This window comes from Struthio camelus, chromosome 3, assembly GCF_040807025.1.
Source record: "Struthio camelus isolate bStrCam1 chromosome 3, bStrCam1.hap1, whole genome shotgun sequence".
NCBI classification, from domain to species: domain Eukaryota; kingdom Metazoa; phylum Chordata; class Aves; order Struthioniformes; family Struthionidae; genus Struthio; species Struthio camelus.
In genome coordinates, this window is record NC_090944.1 from 15,855,929 (window position 1) to 15,875,535 (window position 19,607).

At 36.9% G+C, this 19,607-nt stretch overlaps 1 protein-coding gene across 5 annotated transcripts in view; it reads left to right on the plus strand.

The window, feature by feature from the left end:
* Positions 1 to 19,607, plus strand: part of ATAD2B (ATPase family AAA domain containing 2B) — an 81,419-nt gene that overhangs the window by 21,740 nt on the left and 40,072 nt on the right. For all 5 annotated transcript variants that reach the window (XM_068937060.1, XM_068937062.1, XM_068937063.1 and 2 more), the window contains exons 6-16: positions 56 to 164; positions 1,526 to 1,642; positions 2,639 to 2,714; positions 4,490 to 4,588; positions 6,005 to 6,116; positions 6,974 to 7,089; positions 7,863 to 8,037; positions 8,846 to 8,934; positions 9,926 to 10,085; positions 11,021 to 11,111; positions 16,731 to 17,042. In XM_068937060.1, coding sequence (XP_068793161.1) covers positions 56 to 164; positions 1,526 to 1,642; positions 2,639 to 2,714; positions 4,490 to 4,588; positions 6,005 to 6,116; positions 6,974 to 7,089; positions 7,863 to 8,037; positions 8,846 to 8,934; positions 9,926 to 10,085; positions 11,021 to 11,111; positions 16,731 to 17,042 — 1,456 coding nt within the window. The remainder of the gene's footprint in view (positions 1 to 55; positions 165 to 1,525; positions 1,643 to 2,638; positions 2,715 to 4,489; positions 4,589 to 6,004; positions 6,117 to 6,973; positions 7,090 to 7,862; positions 8,038 to 8,845; positions 8,935 to 9,925; positions 10,086 to 11,020; positions 11,112 to 16,730; positions 17,043 to 19,607) is intronic.

Sequence of the window (19,607 nt, forward strand, 5' to 3'; positions counted from 1 at the left end):
CACTATAAGTGACATGGGACAGTACTGATTAAGGTGTAAATTAATTTTATTCCAGGAAAACATGGACATGTATTCTCGAGTGAAAAGGAGAAGGAAATCACTGAGGAGAAATAGCTATGGTATTCAGAACCACCATGAAGTGTCCACAGAGGGGGAAGAAGAAGGTATGGATTGAACAGAATTGTAAGGGCTTGTTTGAAATAATTTTATTTTCAGGACAGTTTTGTTTTGCAAGTAAGAGAGCAAAATGTTGTGCTACAGAAAGTAATTTGGTTTTGGATCTGGACTTGCAGTTACTAAATGGACAAATTAACAAGGCTATTGGAAATATACAGTCTAGGAATTCCCTTCAGAAAAGTTTTGGGGATCTCTACAAGTAGTTTTCTTTAAACAAAAGCAACCCATGTTTACCTGAAAGTAGCAGAACAAAGTCTAGTTCCTAAATATCTATGTATTACGTTCCCTTACTCCTGTTTTTCCTAGCACTAAATAACTGGAGCTCTCCTTGTATTCCCTGTAACAAACCTCTGTGTGGAAACAAGATGTTTCATGTTGTCCGCAACTATGCATGCGCAAAGCGTCTGGCTGTTTCTCGTATGCTGGCTGGTTGTTCCCAGAAGGAATTTATGATAGTGAATTCTGCATCTTTCCTCTGGTGAAAACATTAATATGGGTATATCTCTTCTGTTCATCAGCTGAGTTTTAGAAAGGGACATGACTGTGTGTGAAATTCTGCCTGCCTTCTTTTGAAATTTGGATGAAAGTGGATGAACTTGGTCAGTGGGTTCAAAGATCCCTGGAGAAAGAGGGGATGATGACTAACTTGATTTGCATGATCAAGGACATGCTTGGTTTGCTTAAGAAATCACACTTAAACTTCATTTCAGAGATCCAAACACAAAAGTGTCTCTTGATTCTAAACTGAAGCGTTGTAGGAAGTATGGTCTATCCCAGTTAATAAGAATGCAATCTTAATTCTGAGGCCCAGGGACAGAAGTCTTGATCATATCAATAAGCTGGACCTAGGCAATACCTTTATACAGTGTATTTGCTCGAAAAAGCTTTGTGTGTAAAAAAACAAACAAACAAACAAAAAAACCCTAGATTGTGACTCTTAAAGTTGTACTTATTTTCATGCTATGTCAAATATTTGATTTTTTTTTTTCCCCAGGTTACTATTAGGAAAAGAGAGAAGAAGAAAGGTGGTATTCTTGATTTGAGGAATAACTACTCAAGGAAAAAGATGGCATACAATGAACGATAACAACATTACTATCCAAATTAATTTGACTATGTTTATTTTGCTTTCTGTTGCTATTCCAGAACCTTCTGTGTCATACTGTCTTCCAGTTTCCCAGTGTACTGTAGGTTTATCTTGATCTTCAAATTTCCAGTGTTTTACCAATTAGTGGTAATAGGAGAAGTATAACTCTCATTGGCCGTTAAAATACTTATTTTGGTGGTGAAGATAGCTCTGAAATCAAGAAGTAGATACGTTTTGAAAAAAAAAATTTTTCCCACTTAGAATCTCAGGAGGAAGATGGAGATATAGAAGTAGAAGAAGCCGAGGGAGAAGAAAATGATCGACCTTATAATCTAAGACAGAGAAAAACTGTGGAACGATATCAGGCCCCTCCAATAGGTGAGGAACGAGATCGTGTTTGTTCAAGTCTATTCTGCTGACTTCCCAGACTTTGCAGACTTCCATGGGTGAGGGAAGGGAAGTTGGATGACTGACCGCTCTTCGTCCCATATATGCAGAGCTTAGTTCCTTCTTTTTTTGTTCACCATGTAACTAAAGCTACAGAGAAGGTTTGTGAAGAGTGAATTGTGGTGATATTGCTAGTTCTTGCAGTCTTATTCAACTTTGCAAGTACTGGCATGCGCTGGGCTCAGTGGTGGAGGTGAGCGGGGTGTAGGACAAGAAACAGTTGGCGGAAATTGAATTCAGTCAGCCAAGCTAGTTATGCTAAAAAATGGATAATTAGGTATAAAAAAGGATAATTGTTATGCTGGCTTCTCTTACTGAGTAGTAAGCCTAAATCATAACTCTAGATTATGCATAGAATTGCATAGCAACTCTAGAATTAGAAGCAACAGTCACCATGTTTTGCCTACATAAGAAATTATGATACTTTTATATAACGTATTCTGAGCATATCTGTTTTGGATTAAAATGATGTATGCAGTGCGCTACACTTTAAGGCAACTTGGAAATTAAGATTGCAATAGAGGAATGCTGTGGTTTATTTGTTAAGCAAAGTTTCAAGTCATCCCATACTACCATCTGTCTAGGGGCTCCAGTATGGAGTTTCATGTCCTGCAAGTAAACTAAAAATGCTGGTGTCTTGGATGAATTATATTCTGTGCTATGCTACCTATAGCTGTAATTATTTGAGGAGGTTGAGGTGAAATTATCTTGACTGTAACAAGGTAAGTTTGGAAATAGTGACTTTCATTAAGGGATTCGAATTTTTTTTTTTTTTTCCTCCTCTTAGAGTCTTTTCTTAATTTCAGCTTTTGAAGAAACTGGTGATAAAAATTATTAAGGCAATGATCTAGTGCATTTGGAACTGCATTTGGATTAATTTTGTTCTTTAGTAACTGATGCTACAAATCTGTAACATCTCTTCTTCAGTGCCAGCTCATCAAAAAAAGAGGGAGAATACACTGTTTGATATTCACAGATCTCCTGCAAGAAGAAGCCATATCAGGTAACTGTCAGTCTTTTTGTAGGTAGGAGCTGTTTGCTTTCCCTCAGTACATTTCTATTAGGTTTTTTATTTTAAAAACATTCTTGAATGAGTTGTCTAGTTCTTTCACACAAATGTATGGGTCTTGATTTGTCTTAGGGTCAGAACCTGATCAGCATACAAAATAAATTTCATGGCACTTCATAATACAGGAGAAGCTTTGTGATAAGCAGTTCCCTCACGAAAGACTGGGAACAGGTGTGCTGCAAGTACTGGAGAAGAGTTGTTTTGCACGCTGTAGCTTTTTCTGTAAGGACTTACATTAGGTGTTCACTTTCAAAGCAGCACTTTAACAAATCTCCTTTTTATTCTACAAAAATAAATTGCAATAATGTTTTTTGTTTTTTTTGCAGTTCAAATTTCATTCAAGTAATATTAGCCATATTAATAAATATTAATTAACATTCTAAACATTTGACATCAAATTAACATTGATTAATTAACAATATTTATTAATAACATATTAACCAAATGTGATTTTTGACTTGCTCTTTTGTGTGAAAGAAGTCTGGCCAGGTTGTCTTGGAGAACTATTGAAAGGCTTTATTTAACGTAAGATCGGAGGTTAATGCATTTTTGTAACAATAGATGTACTCAAAAATATAAGCCTTACTGTGAATGGAATACTTTCTTTACAAATACCCTCTTGCTCAGATACAATGCTGTGATCCTATTACATACTGCGTACAGGACTACGTAAAAGCACGCTACGGCCTTAACTGAAACTCTTGTTGCCCAGTTTGATAGAGTAGCGAAGAGTGAATATGAAATAAATAAAATATGATTAAAATCCTGTGATTCTGTTAGTTTCTTTTTAATGTATTTAACAACATATAATTTTGAGGAGCACTTTACAGTTATTTTATTGCTTAAAGTTCTATTGACATTTTGTTGCGTAGCTTCTGAACTTTTACCTAAGAAATAAACAGTTTGGAGGCGATTATCCCTTCAGTTTTAGCATGCTTATTGCTCCACTCTCGTTTTATCCTGTCTTACTAGGGTATTTTACACACACAGAATTTCATTGTAATTGCATGTAGTTCTCTCTGATTTTTAAAAAAATATATATATTTTTGGTAATCAGACAATAAAGCTGGTTGGCCTTGTTGTCCTTTGGAAAAAAACAGTCAGTTCATGTTCATATAAGTGGTGCAACTCGCTGTTTACAGCGAAATACATGAATTTTTAGTAGTACCCAGCTTCTATTATTTCATGCAGATAAAAATGCAAACATCTTTCAGATGGAAATCGAACTGCATACCTTTAGAAAAAGAGACCATATGTTTTAGAACTATGGAATTTTTTAAAAAGAATATTTAAAGGGAAGTTTCAAACTGAATAAGGAGACGTGGTCTTGATATATCTGTTGTTAGAGGTGACTAATAAAGTTGGAAAATTTCCTAATAAAGTTACTGTCTGATAAACTTTAACAATAGAATACTCGAACTCACTAGCTGATGTAACTAGGCCACGTCTTAGAGGGATCTGCAGTTTCAATACTGTTTACATTGAAGTCGGACACTTCTGAAACGGTGTAAGAATGAATATAGAAGTTTCCCTCACAGGCTATTTTGATACTTACGCATGCAAATTTTTGTTTTATTAATGACTTAAACCTGAGCGGTATTATACTTACCTTTTTAGTTTTCTTTCTTATAAAAAGTCACAATATGCTGTTTCACTTGGGGGGGAAAAAAGGACTCTTGAGTTTCCTATTTTTTTTACTGCTTAAATAGGAGAAAGAAACATGCCATTCACAGCAGTGATACAACTTCTTCAGATGAAGAACGTTTTGAAAGAAGAAAGTCTAAGAGCATGGCCAGAGCAAGAAATAGGTATAAAAACATCTTTTGTCTTTGGGAGGGTTTGATCCCCCTATTTCCCCCCCCCCCCCATGAGCAGAAATTAAAATGGTTCTACTTTATAATGTTCTAGCAATTCTGCCTGTGACTACCTGCAGGCACAGTGGCAGGAGGGTTGCTAGTTATGTATTCACAAGGATTTTGAAGTCTTGTGAGTAGATAATTAACAATATAGATGATAAGGATGAAAAGATAATCCAACTGAATCAAATACAGATTTTTTTTTTTTTTTTTTAATAAGACATAACAGCTTATGTCAGTTAGAAATGGATTTTTGTTGCTGGTGTAAAAACGCTGGTTACTTCAGTTGTGGTCCCAAGTGGTAGCTCTTCTTATGTCGTCTTATTGTGCAATATGTGCATTCTGTACTTGCATGCGTGCGCGCACACACACACAGAGCAGGTAGTGTGTTACTTTGCGCTTATTCACCTGTTATCTGTAAGCGGAAGGTCTGTAACTTATATCAGTAAATTGACCTACTGCTGTAGATATATTGGTATGAAAACTGAACAGAAAAAATAGTATTTTTGCTTCTTCCTTTTTTCCACCTCTTTTTGTCTGACACACTGTTTTCCATTGTGAAGTATACCAAAGCCGTGTACAACTACCAAAAAGAATACTGCAAGTTTAACCTGTATCTTACTGGTACCTTTCTTCCTCCCTTTCTCTGTGTTTCATCTGACATAATATCTGTATAAAGACGTATGGCTTCTTTATATACACTAAGAAGCTGAAACAAGAGCATGTGAGTTAAAATATTTCTTGCAGATCAAGACTCATCTTGCCGATGGACTCTAATGAGCTATATATTTTTTTAAATCTGTTTACTTGTACTGATGCATTCTGTTAATCCTTTTCTTACCCTGCTGAATTTATCCAGTTCATTACTGCCAGTGGAAAAGCTCTTGTTCTTTTGGTCATGTTATTTCTTCCATGCTTGATCAAAATCATATAACCAGTTTAGCTCTCTAGACTGGAATTTCTCTTTGCAAGCGTAAAACTATCTTTGAATTTAAGGAACTTCCAGATATAGATGAATAATTATCAAAAGAAAAAGGTTAGTTTTGATTACCTTGTCAGTTAAGAAGGTCATCTTTGTAGCTACCTCTCAATTCATAATGATCCACAAAAACATAAGAATTCTTTATTTTTCATTCGTTTAATTCAGACTGATGAATTTTATTCTTCGCATTTTTTTGTTGATTGATTTGAAATTGATTGATTAAGTGAAAGCAGTAGGATGAAAATTGGTTAAGATGATAACCATTTTAATTTCATGGAAGAAGCCGTTTAACGTCTTGGCTCTGACCATTCCAGGAGTTGTTGATTTCTTTTTCCAAAAGTCAAAACAATTGAAATAGAACAATATATTTATTTTTCTTTGAACAGGTGCCTACCTTTAAATTTTAGAGCAGAAGACTTAGCTAGTGGAATCCTGCGAGAACGTGTAAAAGTTGGGGCGAGTTTGGCTGATGTTGACCCTATGATTGTTGACAAATCGGTAGGTTCTGTTATTTTGTTTTTCTTTTCCGCTATTATGGATAAGCAGAATTCACCACAGCCCTTGATTAGAGTTGAAGTAAATTCATAATATACTCATAAATCTTTTTGGATTATTCCAAAGCTGTTATCTGTTTATTACTTTGGGCTACAGAGCGCTTGCTTGTGGCCTCTGGGTAACCATCAGACTGCATGCATACAAATAAGCCAAAACGTCAAATTCCCAACCACATGTCTTTAGTTGCAGTCAGTGTTCCGTTACTTGTAGTAGTAGAAGCTGTGATATTCTGAGCAGTGGAAAAATCAAGGAAATGATAGTACTGATCACCTGGGCTTTCTAACTCCATGCTAGCCATGTTGTGGGTTCTGCGCAGACTTTATGCGGGACCTCTGTGTCCACATGCTCTCTCATTAGTCTGATAAAGGGAATGCAGTCCAGGACACCCGGCTTGGCTCAGCAAATAGCCTATTCAGAGACAACGGTGTATATTGTTTTAGGCTCTGTGACGTGAAGAAGCTGCTGAATTACTTGTAGACCTGAGCCGTTTTCTAGAAGTACTTCAGCTGCATTGGTTATGCTGTGCCTGAGCTTAAAAATGCTCTTGGACTTAGGCTGGATCCCTGTAGGTTTACAGGTGTCACTGGTGCGGTTAGTGTGTGAACCAGGTAAATCTCCTATGAGTAACTGAGAGTTGACTTTCTCAACTTTAGTTACACTTTCAAAATTCAGTGAACACCTATTTTAATATTTTTTATGAATACAATGTTATTTGTAATTTGTTTTCAAATATATTATTTCAAAAGTAAAAGTCTCTTTTGTGGGAAGCTGGTACTGTATTTTTTTTTTTTCTTTTTAAGGTGCGTTTTGATAGTATAGGGGGATTGAGCCATCATATCCTTGCACTTAAGGAAATGGTAGTGTTTCCACTTCTCTATCCAGAAATATTTGAAAGATTCAAAATTCAGCCACCAAGGTAGGTGAATTTACTTGTTGCTGTATTTTTATTTCATTGAACTCTGAAGAATACTTTACTTGAAAACATATAGGAGACTAATTCTTCCCTGAAGTGTTTGTAGTTTAAGTAGACTTACATATGTGCTACCTAACTTATCTATCAGAATTCATAAGCAAGATAAAAATAAACTAGATTTTTGAAACACTTTATTGTGATATGAAGATAATCTTTTTTTGTGACTTCGTTGAAAGAATTACCAAGTTCGTAATTAGGTCAGCCGAAGTACTTTGCCTTTTTTCCCCTTTATGTTATTGAATGTGTGACTACATCAAACTAAATGCTGTTATTTTTTTTATAGACATAGTCTCAGTAATTTTATATTCTGGTTTCAGCGGCTGCTAATCAGACATTTTGGGGTGCAGTTTAAATGGATACACATAGGTTAAATAAATTGAAAATTTTTTCAGAAATTTTGGTCATTTAAAGGAAATACATCTCTCCAAAGAAGTAAGAAATAAGTAACTCAAGCATTACCTAAGATAAAATGTTTGAGGAGATATTTAAGTAGGGTAACAACAATCCTTTAAAAAATGAATATGCCTTTGATTAATATGCTCTACAAAGCAAAGATTTGAAAGCTTAGATTTTGTGACGCTGAATACAGTAAATAATAGTATTAGAACTTTAAGTCTTTCTTCTCCAGGCTCCCTGTCTTCATTATAAAATTTGACTTGGAGTTTTTCAGGAGACATAAAATAAGTTTATGACTGTGTTGATCCATTTATCTTCAGGGGCTGTTTATTCTATGGTCCTCCTGGAACAGGTAAAACCTTGGTAGCTAGAGCTCTAGCTAATGAATGCAGTCAAGGAGACAAAAAGGTGGCTTTCTTTATGAGGAAAGGAGCAGACTGTCTCAGTAAGTGGGTTGGTGAATCTGAACGTCAACTTCGACTCCTTTTTGATCAGGTTAGAAGAAAAGATATACTTTTCATTAATCTGTCTGTATATTATTTTGTTGTTGCTACAATGTGTTGGAGGCAGACAAAATTATTAGTAACTAAATATCTGTAAGTTTCCGTAGAAGGGCAGGATTTGTCAAAATTTTATGTCTAGATGAAGTAATAGAGGAATGCTGACAACGTTTTTTTGTATTGAAAACTGAAAAGAGAAAAATCTCCAGACTTGTCCATTAATGAAACAACAATCAGAATCATTTAGTTAAGAATTGGAAAAAAAAAAAAAAATCAAAAAAACAAAAAAAGCTTACATCAGGCAATTTGAATTTAACTGGCATAAAGGAGGATGCAGGTTTGCATCTGCTGTGCGTATATTTTAGTATCCGTCTTTAGCTCTGAAAATAATGGACAGAAGAGAGAATTATATAAAGCAGTGAAAAGTAGTTACTAAACAAGCACTTTTCAGACATAGATGTCTAAACAAACCGATTTTAAGCAGATAAGATACTGTTTTCTGTAACTCAGTTTAAAGTGTGTGTGTTTTGCTGTCTTGAATGTCTCAGATACACTGTAAAACTGATACACTGGTGCCATCTTGCTTATTCAGAGGAGAATGCAGTTTCTTTTACCTTGTCTGAAACAGTAACAGTACCATAGCTGAAAGTTCAGATTTGTTTTCAGACCTTTCACCTTTTAACAAGTGGCTCAATATAAGTGTAACTGTTTAGCATGTTGATGTTTTACAGTAAAAACAAGTTATTTCAGTGTTGATGGAGAAATTATGAATTAACAGTTAATTCAGTTTTTCTGCGTGCCAGGCATACTTGATGAGACCCTCTATAATCTTCTTTGATGAAATAGATGGCTTGGCCCCTGTTCGTTCTAGTAGGCAAGATCAGATTCACAGGTAATACTTCTAATATGTTATCAAAGGTGCACACTATCATGGTAACCTCCAAATGGCATTTTTCATTCAGTTATTGAGAAAGGTGGTTGTTGTTCTTTTTGTTTTTTTTTCTTAAGCCAAGTTACACTAGAAAAGCCAGATCGTTGAGGATTTTTGATACGGAAAGTTGCCTTTTCAGCTGTTTCGGCAGAGCGTGATATACTGGGAGTGGAATTGTAGTGGAAATTACCCTACAACCCAGGGTTGGAAAAAACATTGATATAAAGATTTCCATAGCCTTCCCTTTCGTTGCTGGTTTTCTACTGTAAACCGACTATCTATTGCCAGACCATTAGAATAAGCAATTGAAAAAACTGTTATTTCAAAGTGATAAATTTTAGTGCCCAGTGAACGGGCTGCACGTCTCTATCCTTTTGATTCTAGGTGGAATGATATCGAAACTTATCCTGAGTTGCTATCGTATAATTTTTTCCACGTTAGAGCCTTCAGTCTCAGTTTTGCTGCACACTTTATGGCAACAGACTTGCACAGTGTTCCCTTTTATAGACAGTAGCGTTTGTATGTGCATCTCCTCCTACTCAGCTGAGAGGACAGAAGGGAAATTCTGGGGAGAGCAGACTACGCTGTGGAAAGTATTTGGCTTTGTCGTGATGCAGCCTTCCTCCTGCTGGTGCTACTGTTGCTCTAAACAGCACAGCGTGGTGGACATAGACTTTTCAGGGCCACAGTAAATGTCTTCCTGAGCTCATGTTCCTGAAAACTTTTAAAGGAGAAAGTTTGAATTTCATGTAGTGCTTCTTAGAGTCATATTACTATGTATAATATAGCTTATAGCGAAAGGCTCAATCTTGCTTTTAGACTTGAAACAATCATGTTGCAGGGTTTTTTTTTTTTTAAATTAGCATTTTATTAAATTATGAGCATTGCAGTTGGAAGATGAAAAATTCTTTTGCTGTTCCCTATAAGCTACTATTTGAAATCTTCCTCTTAGCTCTATAGTGTCTACTCTCCTTGCGCTCATGGATGGACTGGATAATAGAGGTGAAATAGTTGTAATTGGTGCTACAAACAGACTGGATTCTATCGATCCTGCACTCAGGAGACCTGGTCGTTTTGACAGGGAATTTCTTTTCAACCTGCCTGATCAAAAGGTAAAACTTACAAAGGAGATTTATTAATAAATCTTTCTAGTATATTAGACATTTGAATGCCTCACAGCCAATCTTATGAAAAAACAATTTTTGTACTTGCATGTAAGGATTTTTCATTTTGCGAAGACGTTTTTAGTAAAACCGTGTCGAAAATATACATAAATGTGAAGAACTTTAAATCTTCAGAACGTTGTAAAAACTAAAAACATAGGTAAATTGTTTGCATTAAACTAAATTGCTTAGCTAAAAACTGTATCTTTGTATAGATTTGTAGAATGAGCCCTAAATGTTGCAGTTTTGGAGCTTATGTTAGCAGAAGGTGGCTGTATTCCCATGTAGACTGCTAAGCGTATAAAATTTCCATGTAAAACCAGAAGTTGCTATAGTGGCAATATGAATATTTCAGTTCCTTGTTCTACATTTTTATAAACTCAAGTTACATGAATTTATACTTGAAATGAATATAGTGTGCAAATTGATAGTATTTGGATTCTGGTAGAATTTTTTTAATGAAGTACTTTTGGAATTTGTGTACGTACTCAGACAGTCAGTGATTAATTGGTGAGGCATTTGACAGTAGAAGCTGTTAATCACATGTACAGCAATTAAAAATTCAATTATAAAATTATGATAATTCCTACTAGAACATAACTTGTGATCAGTTCATATGTAGTAATGGTGTTGATTACACAGCAATTAAAATATGTAACTTACATACTGAAAAATAATTGATTATATATGAAATTTGAAAAAGGCAGAAAAACTCCTTTTGTTCCTATGAGAGTTTGAGGGATAAGTTCTTTTATGTATTTCAGCAACATGTCAAAAAATACGTAAAATACTTTGATATTCATATGAATGCATATTTCTGTCTAAAACATCCTGGCATGAATTTGGCTTGCTAATTTTGAATTACTTTTTTTTTTTCTAATCAGGCACGAAAGCACATTTTACAAATACATACCAGGGATTGGAACCCCAAATTGTCAGATCCTTTCTTAGGAGAACTGGCTGAAAAATGTGTTGGTGAGTATTATGATATTGGTAATTTTACTATAGATGCTTTCTTTCTTTTGTTTAAAACTTTGAAAGTATGTTAAATGTTTTCAGAATATGCATTATTTTTATCACTTTTAAACTTTTGTATTTTAGACAACGTTTTTTTGTAACAACAAAAAGTGCTTCTGGTCTCACTGAAATAAAACATGAATAGGTACTAGTTGTTTGAAGGTAAAATACAGTCATGTTTCATTTCTGTAACATCCACTGTCCTTCTAGAGGATGCGCACCCACAGAGAAGCAAAATGAAGTGAGAATTAGAACGTTTGGGTAGGCTTCCCGTTAAATTAGCGTACTGCAGATGAGATAGGGAGACATGTTTCTTTGTCTACACATGGAGGAAAAAAATCAGTACTTTTTTCTTCTATTTTTACTGAAACTGGCGTTTTATCCTCTGACGGAAGTCTCGCAAGCTAACCCACCCTTCCAAAGGCGATTTTTTTTTCCAGATTGCTAGCACATGACAAATACAGAGTATAGATATAGATGGGGAGGGGAAAAAGTAGCACCACATCATGAGTACCTTAAATATACCTTTGGACCTCTCAAAGACCTGCTGTACTGAATGGAGGATGGTTGTTCAACATAAACCTGCTACTGAAAAGCTAATCAGAAATAAAACCAAACATTTTTATAGTGAATTTAACAGAGGAAATGACCCTAAAATACCCACCACAATCTCCTCTCAACAATTTGTCATACAAAGATGCATTCTCTGTCAGCCATCTGCTTGGACAAGCGCTGAAGTTCTCAGAAAAAGGACAGTCTCAAATATCTGTACATTGGAATCCATCAGCAAAGAAATAAGAACTTTAAATTGAACATCAGTCCATTCAGTCAGCTACAGTACATCCGAATTATCCTCTTCATCCACAGGGACATCTATCATCGAAGCAGCATCCCTCCGCTTTTGATGCACAAAGACCTCAACATCTGCTGGTGAGGAGAAAACATAACTATCCAGCAAACTCCAATTTAAGCTTTGCCGGGTATAAGACAGCATGTGCCAAACCCATTTCATGTAAATTCTGCTTGATTTATGCAAAGCCCTGATGCTGCTTAGTGGGAGAAAGGGGAGCAGTTGGGATAAAAACAGTTATTTCTTTGCAACTTCACCGTATTTTTGCCTTGAGAACACAATTATATGTTTTAAAATTTCAGACCGTAGGGAAAGCCGTTTGTAGATCTTACTGGAAGACAGTCTGTGTGCTGAATAAAGCCCCTTAGTTCTGTGGAAAAAAATCAACTAATAAAAAGAAATGCTCTTTTCTGTTTTCCTTGGCTTTCCTATTGTCCAACTACTCTGCACTTGATTTTCTCCATTATGTATCTTGGAATTTACATATTCAATACATCCAAGATTAAAACCTTTTGGCTGTTACAAGGACTCTTTAAAGCTGTTGAAGTAAGACTAGCCTATCTTCTTCATCTTGAGATTACCTCATCGTTTTTGTGAGTGAAGTCTGCAGCAACTAATTGTTTACACAGGCTTTCCAAATTCTTTGCAGCCATGCAAATAAACCTCATTGGCCCACTTGTCGCATTGATGCAGTAGCTACTAGCCTGCTCTTTTCCTTTTACGTGCAGGTTTTCATTACCTAAAAAAAAAAAAAAAAAAAAAAAAAAAGGGCCGCCTAGACTCACAGGTTTTTGGTACAGCATGGTTTATACCTCTCTCCAGTTCAGCAAAGTTGGCAACGCTTACAAACATACGGATCTTAATGAAGAGAAAGCTGAAACACTACTGAAGTAAATGACTTTAGGAAGCAGGTGTATGTGCAGCTTGGAACTTTTTAAAGTCAATGGGGTCCAGTTATAAGGAAATTATAAGGAAAAAGCCTCAGGACTCGCAAAAAGTAGGTTATTTTGCTAAGTGGATTTTTGCCCCAGGTGTTATGGATTGCATACGTTTTAGGAAATTTCTGTATGTGGGTACATGAAAATTAAAGAACCCACTTCACTGAATAGCCCTAAAACTGCAATGAATATGAGACAAAGTGAAGCAGCTTTGGGAGAACATGGAATTGCTCAAAAGACTACATGCTGATGTCATATTAGTACATTTAATAAACACAAGTAGTTACTGTATTTTATCCATGTAAGAAGTGCATACTGGAGAATGGGCCCCAGCTATCCTGAACTTTTATAGTCTTTGCTTATCTCTTGTGCTTACCTCTTTTTTTAATGATTGTTAACTTTCTCTAGGTGGAGAGACTGATTAACTCAGTCTATTAACTCAGGCTTGTAGGAAACAGAAGGTATTAGCAACAGAAAAAGCATGAACTCCTCCATCTGTCATCTTGCAGATGAATCTTTTCACAATGTAATGAGGGTTATTTAAGTAACACTAAATGGAATTGCAAAGAAGCAAGCCATCATGCTCAAGAAGCTTGTTAAAAGTACTCTCTTCTGTGCTCATTGCTAGAGGAGCATTTTGTGACAAGATGATACCTTATTAGACTTTTCTTTCCCACCCTAGTAATAATGATAGAAAGGGAAGTTTTGACATTAGTGTTCATATTTTTTCACAAATGTGTGAAAGGCACGGTAGGTAGTTTTCATTTCTATCATCACACTGAGATGTCTGCTAACCTGCTTTCCATGCCGTCCATTTGGGGAGCTGCGCTGCCAAAACTGGAAGAAGTGGTCAAGGTTGTAAGACTTAATGTTTGACCTAGCTCAGCAGCAGTTTGTTGTAAATTTTTGGCATGCATAATAGGCAGAGGAGAATTTAGAAGGAATGTAATTGCTCCACAGTTGAAGTACAAGAAGGTAGCTTAAAATTTAAGTGATCAAAATATATTCTTTGGAGGGCTGCGTGGGAGCCTGCTTGTTTACTGAAAGTTACACTTTAAAAATACTCCGTACTGTGGTGGTGATAGGTAGGTGCCGCTTGGGAAGCGTATCAAGTTCTGCCCAAGTTGAGGTGCACCAGTACCTTTTATCTGCCAAATTAGATGTCCTTTCCAAAATGCTTCAAAAATGGAAGCAAAAGCAACTTAGTTTTATATTATAGTGTCAGTCTGGGCAAAAATAATTTCAGGTCCTTGGCTGTTGGCATGATGCATTTTATTTTGCTTTGACAGTGCTTTACTTGTGTTCTTCCTCCTCTTAATCAGTTTGCATTCATTTTTTAGCAACAAAAATCTCTGATATTTCACAAAATACAGGATTCTTGCAGTTTTCTTGTCACTGGAATGAATGTACCGCATGCACAAGAGAGTCCCTCTGAAAGAGACACCAATTATTACTCTTCAAATGTAATTGCTCCTGAGAAATGGGAAATAGAACTGGAGACTAATTGTGTACCTGATCACCTGAGAATTTAATTTCAAAAATAGGCTACAGGCTATTATTTCCTAATTTTGCAGTTCCATGGAGATGTACAAGCTGTGATTAAAAAGACTGTTAAAAGGTGGTATTACAGCATTTATTAATAGAAAAATTGGAAAGGACATAGCTCCTGAGCTGCTGGATCTTTTATGACAAAAATGCTAAACTAGTTTTTATGGTGACAGGCTTTTGGGGCAGTATATAACTTCAGTAGACGTTTGGTACAACAGCTTTGATTTAGTGTTCCCCCAAACTTATTTGTTTAATCCAGTATGCTTTTTATGTGGAAAGTGGATCAATTGAAACAGGAAAGTAATGCCTGATGTTGAAAAAATGAAGCAGAATTTAGAATAAAACATGGTTTCTAATTTCTCCGATACACCTGTAAGTACTGTCTGTAACGGGTTGTGTACTCACACATGGCTGATGGAGTGTGCCCGCGTGGTTTAGATTTCATGATATGGGGTTATTTTAAAAAAGAAATATAACCTTAGAGCCAAAAGTAATTAGTTGCCTAGTGGCTAATGAAGACGGACATGCCTGAACCTATTTCAAGACTGTCACGTGCATTTACTTCACGTTAAGGTAACTTGTGAATGTCTAGATTCTTTTGAAATGGCAATCACCGTGTGTACGCATCAAGTTTACACAATTATAGCTACCAACCTTTCTATAAAAATGGAAAGCTTAGTGTAGAAATTATCTAGTATTTTTATGATGATCTTCTGGCTGCGCTTTTTGAATTACATTCAAGCGTATGTGAGAAACTCGGGTGGAATTTTAAGTCTCCAGGCCAAGTAACAAATCTTTATATATGAAAAGTTGATATCTCTTCATATTATCCTCAGGACTGATATAACTGAAAGAGGAGGATGGAAAATTGTCAATCTCCCTTATTTAATTGCTTCCTGTTTTATTTTTCAATACTCTGTATACAGTTATCTTTGCTTCTTGTTTCTGTATGGGTCTTGTAAAAACATGTATGCCAGCAGCACTGACAGAGCAGCAGAGGACAGAAAGACGTGAACAAGGCAGGCTTCGGTTACAGGCTCAGGGCTGCCAAAGGACCAGTATCAGAGTAGAAAAAGTGCAGTCTGTGTAAGACAAAAAAGTTATCTAATGAAAAAAATTGATTAAGAGCAATTTTAATTAAGTAACTGGTGAATGGCTTCTACAAACACTTCTTTGCAAAGCCACAAACTTTTATATGATGGTAACATAGTGCAGCGTACTACATTTTCCTTGGAGTGACTTTAAAATTCTCTAAAAGAATTTTCCCAGCAGGAGTCATCTTTGGTAATTTTTTTTTTTTTTGGAAAGATGGAACTATGGTACTGCAAAATACAGTGACATATTAATGTCTGTTGCTGAGAAATGCAGAAAAATACTGCTGTTTGCGATCTAATTTCTAGCCCTGGGGAAAAACCCCAAACCATTAGTACTGCACAAGAGAATAGGGTATTAAGGCTCTCGATATCATTGTAATTATCAGATATGTGGTTGTAAATAGTGACGATTAAGCGATTATAGGGTAGCCACCTGTAAACATTTAGAAGCTAGACCAAAGGAGAATTCTGGTGCTTTTTAGTAGTGTAGCTTTGCTACTCTCTTGGCTATACTAGTAAAATTACGAAAATGTAAAAAGTGTAGAAGGTTTTCTGGATAGTAAAAGTTAAGATTTCTCCAAGAGTCCATGGTATGCTTTTTCTGGACAGGAGTTTTCCTCTTGTCTGTATTCTTCTCATCAAACATTTTTCTTTGTATTGCTCATTTTATCGTTTTGTACAGATGTAAAATCAATGAGGCTCATCCAGTGTAGCAAAATTACTTTACTTTTTAAAAATACATTTGCGTAGAGATGTTAAAATGGAAGAGGAGGGGGGCTAGTGTGTTACCTCACATACTTCAGAGAATATTGAGGAAAAAGGCAGGGAGGAGACCGAGCTTAAGCTGTGAGGGGGAAAATACATTGCATATTTTACAGTGAAAACATAGGTCATTTTAACTTTCATGGAGGATTCATATCTTGCCTTATTTTAATGTAACTATAGAAAATTTCTTGATACATAGCATTGTCACTGTATTATGATTATTCACTAGACCTGTACCTTTTTGGAGATGCTGTGCGGGCCTTGACAACAAAGTATTACTGATAGTTTTTAGCTTTAGGCACGCTTGAAACGTATGCAGCACATCAGTGCTATTTCATGGAAGATATTTTGTGGGTTTTTTTGTGTGTTCTTTGTGCATTAGGGTACTGTGGAGCTGACATAAAAGCACTTTGCACTGAGGCTGCCTTGATCGCCCTGAGACGACGCTATCCCCAGATTTATGTGAGCAGTCAAAAACTACAGCTTGATGTTTCCTCAGTAGTTCTCAGCGCACAAGATTTTTATCATGCAATGCAGAACATTGTGCCTGCTTCCCAACGTGCCGTGACATCTTCAGGACATGCGTTATCTCCTGTGATCAGACCGTTGTTGGAACGTACCTTCAGTGACCTTCTTCAGGTTTTACACAAGGTGTTTCCCCATGCTGAGTTTAGCCAGAGTGACAAAAGTGAAGGTACGTGGCTTTGGGGGGTTTTGAAATTTTTTCCAATTTTAAACGCTACTTGCGAAACAATTAGCTTTCTTCTATTGCTGGCCGAAACCTGATGTGTATTTGTTTTAGTGTTATGTTTGTACATAAATACGGTTTTCTAAGATGTTACTTAATTATTTTTGCTGATTTTTGTGTTGCTGTGGAATTTAATAAACTAACTTATGTACACCAAGATCCCATGGGTATGGCTGCCATCTGAAAAAAGGAAGACCCCCAAGTCTTGAACAATTGAAATATGAGAAATAACAGGGCACAATCAGGTGCCATTACCTGTCCCCAGTCCTTTGTGTGTTGAGGGTGCAGAAACAGGGCCATGCTGCAGAGGAGGACGTCCATCTGAGGCTCTGCAGTGGTCATCTGCTGGTGCGAGAGCGCGTCCCGGTGCTTCCTCCCCTTGCACTGGCCCGATGGGCTTCTGATCCTGGGAGCTGATTCTGCTGCGTAAGCAACTTGAGAACTACTTGCTGTTTTCTCAGGTTAGCTTTCTGCCACACTAGTGACTGAAATCAACTCAGTAAGGAGTCAGACGTGTGCCAGAGCCCTGCTGCAGTGAGAGCAACACAAGTGCATTGAGGAAGCAGGCAGTCAGGGGAAGTGTGATAGTTTTGACTGGCAGGGAGTCAGTAGGTTCCGGTTTTTTTGTCTAGCTGTTCTCCGAGTCATACTTCAATGGTTATTCCTAGGTCATTTCTCGGAAGTTAAGGATTGAACAAGATATCTTGATTTTCAATATCTACTTATACTGACAAACTGGTTTTGGTATTTTTATTTGGGAGCAACCCCTGCCCCCACCCACACTTTATAAACAGTACTTGTGGTTGTGTGGGGTGAACTTTTGAATAGCCTGGCGTCATAAAGCAGATCTGTGACAGCTATGACTTTTTCTTTGCTATTCCAGGGCACGCTTTCAGACTGCAGGCCAGGCAGCTTATGGTGATCCTTGTGCTGGCTGATGCACTTTCACCAGCCCAGCTGTGCATTTTTGCTCCTATTCCTCGCACTTACTTTAGTACATGTCAGGTGTTTGTTAAACCATTTTAGCAGACAAACTCATCCAAAAATGATGTATTTTGGTTGGGTTAGTTTTCTGCTGACTATGGGATAACTGGAGCTTCCAATGAGTGTTGGAGTTGGCGCAGGAAGGGGCCTGGGAGTATGTGGCGGAGGGTAGGGGGAGGTGAGCTAGTAAGCTAGCCTGCAGCAGCTAGCAGCGAGATCATGTTAGGCTGCCTTGGAACCGTAAATTAAGATGCTAAAGTCCATGTATACTTTTAACCTATTGGTAATGCCCAATTTGAAGGCTATCATTACTATTAGAGTGTTGAATTGAAATGTCCCTGTATCTGTTGTAAAGTTCTAGTTCAGAGTATTTTATTGGATTATATTTTTTTTCTTCCCTGTTTATTCCTGCTTATAATTGCTACCAAAGTGAGTTTGGCAACTTCCAGTGAGTTTAATATTAGTTTTAAGAGATGATTGTGCTGCTGTAATGTAATGTTATGCATTTGTAGTAAATAGATTGAAGTTTGTTTGTAGATACTTGTTGAATATATAAAAATCAAAGCATCCTTTGAAACGTCTTCTATAGCTAAGTGAGTTTGTGCTCTTCTTATTTACTTAAACCAAAGAAAACATCGAATACCAAGTTTAATCTATGTTAAAACAGCAAAATGTGCTTTCATGCATAGTGATTTCAAATGTGAATGTAGATTACATTCCAGTCAACTGTAGGCAATAAAGAAAACCCTAAGGCTTCGTTTTATTTCTTGAATTTGGAGACAGGTACATGACACCTGCTTACCAGTGTAATTACAATCTGAAAGTCTTGTTTTCTCCTTGACTTTGCAGTTCACTGATTATTTCTGTTTCCTGGAGTTCAGTGACTCAGACCCACAAGCAAAGGATATCACAGAGGCTTGATGTTTGGCATTAAAAGATGGGCTGCTATGCTGTTAATAATCATGTATTTTAGGAAGTAGGAGCTGTGTCTAGTGCTTGGGCATAGGACGTACCCTACGGACTACGTTTGGTATAGCAAAAATTCTCCCCGTTTGGGTACTGCAGTGAGCCAAGAGGTAGGAGGCACGTATCTAGTTGATTTGAAGGTCTCTGTCCTTACCCAGAGTTAGATGTCCAGCAGCTTCTGACCGAATATTTCCTGCTGTTGACTGGTTGTGGCTGCTGTTGGGATCTGCAGGCCTATTTGCATTATCCGCTCTCTCTGAGGAGCGATTGTTCAGGTGTTCAACTGCACTGCGCTTTGCCAAGAGGTACGGCATGTCCTCAGCACATTTCAGTAGAGCAGTGTTTCTGATCAGCCTGCCTTGAATCCAGTTTCTTCTGTCATTCAGGCAAATATGGGAACCCTTTGTCTCTGAATAGTTCCTCCTGGGGCCAAATGTCTAGATGCACGTGCCTAGATACTGTGGTGTTTTATCCAACAGTGTTAACGCTACTCTGAACTTGATTCATTGGTACTGTGGTTGCTCGTTTGGTCAGTGTAGCTGTCCGTATCTGTGCCCCAGC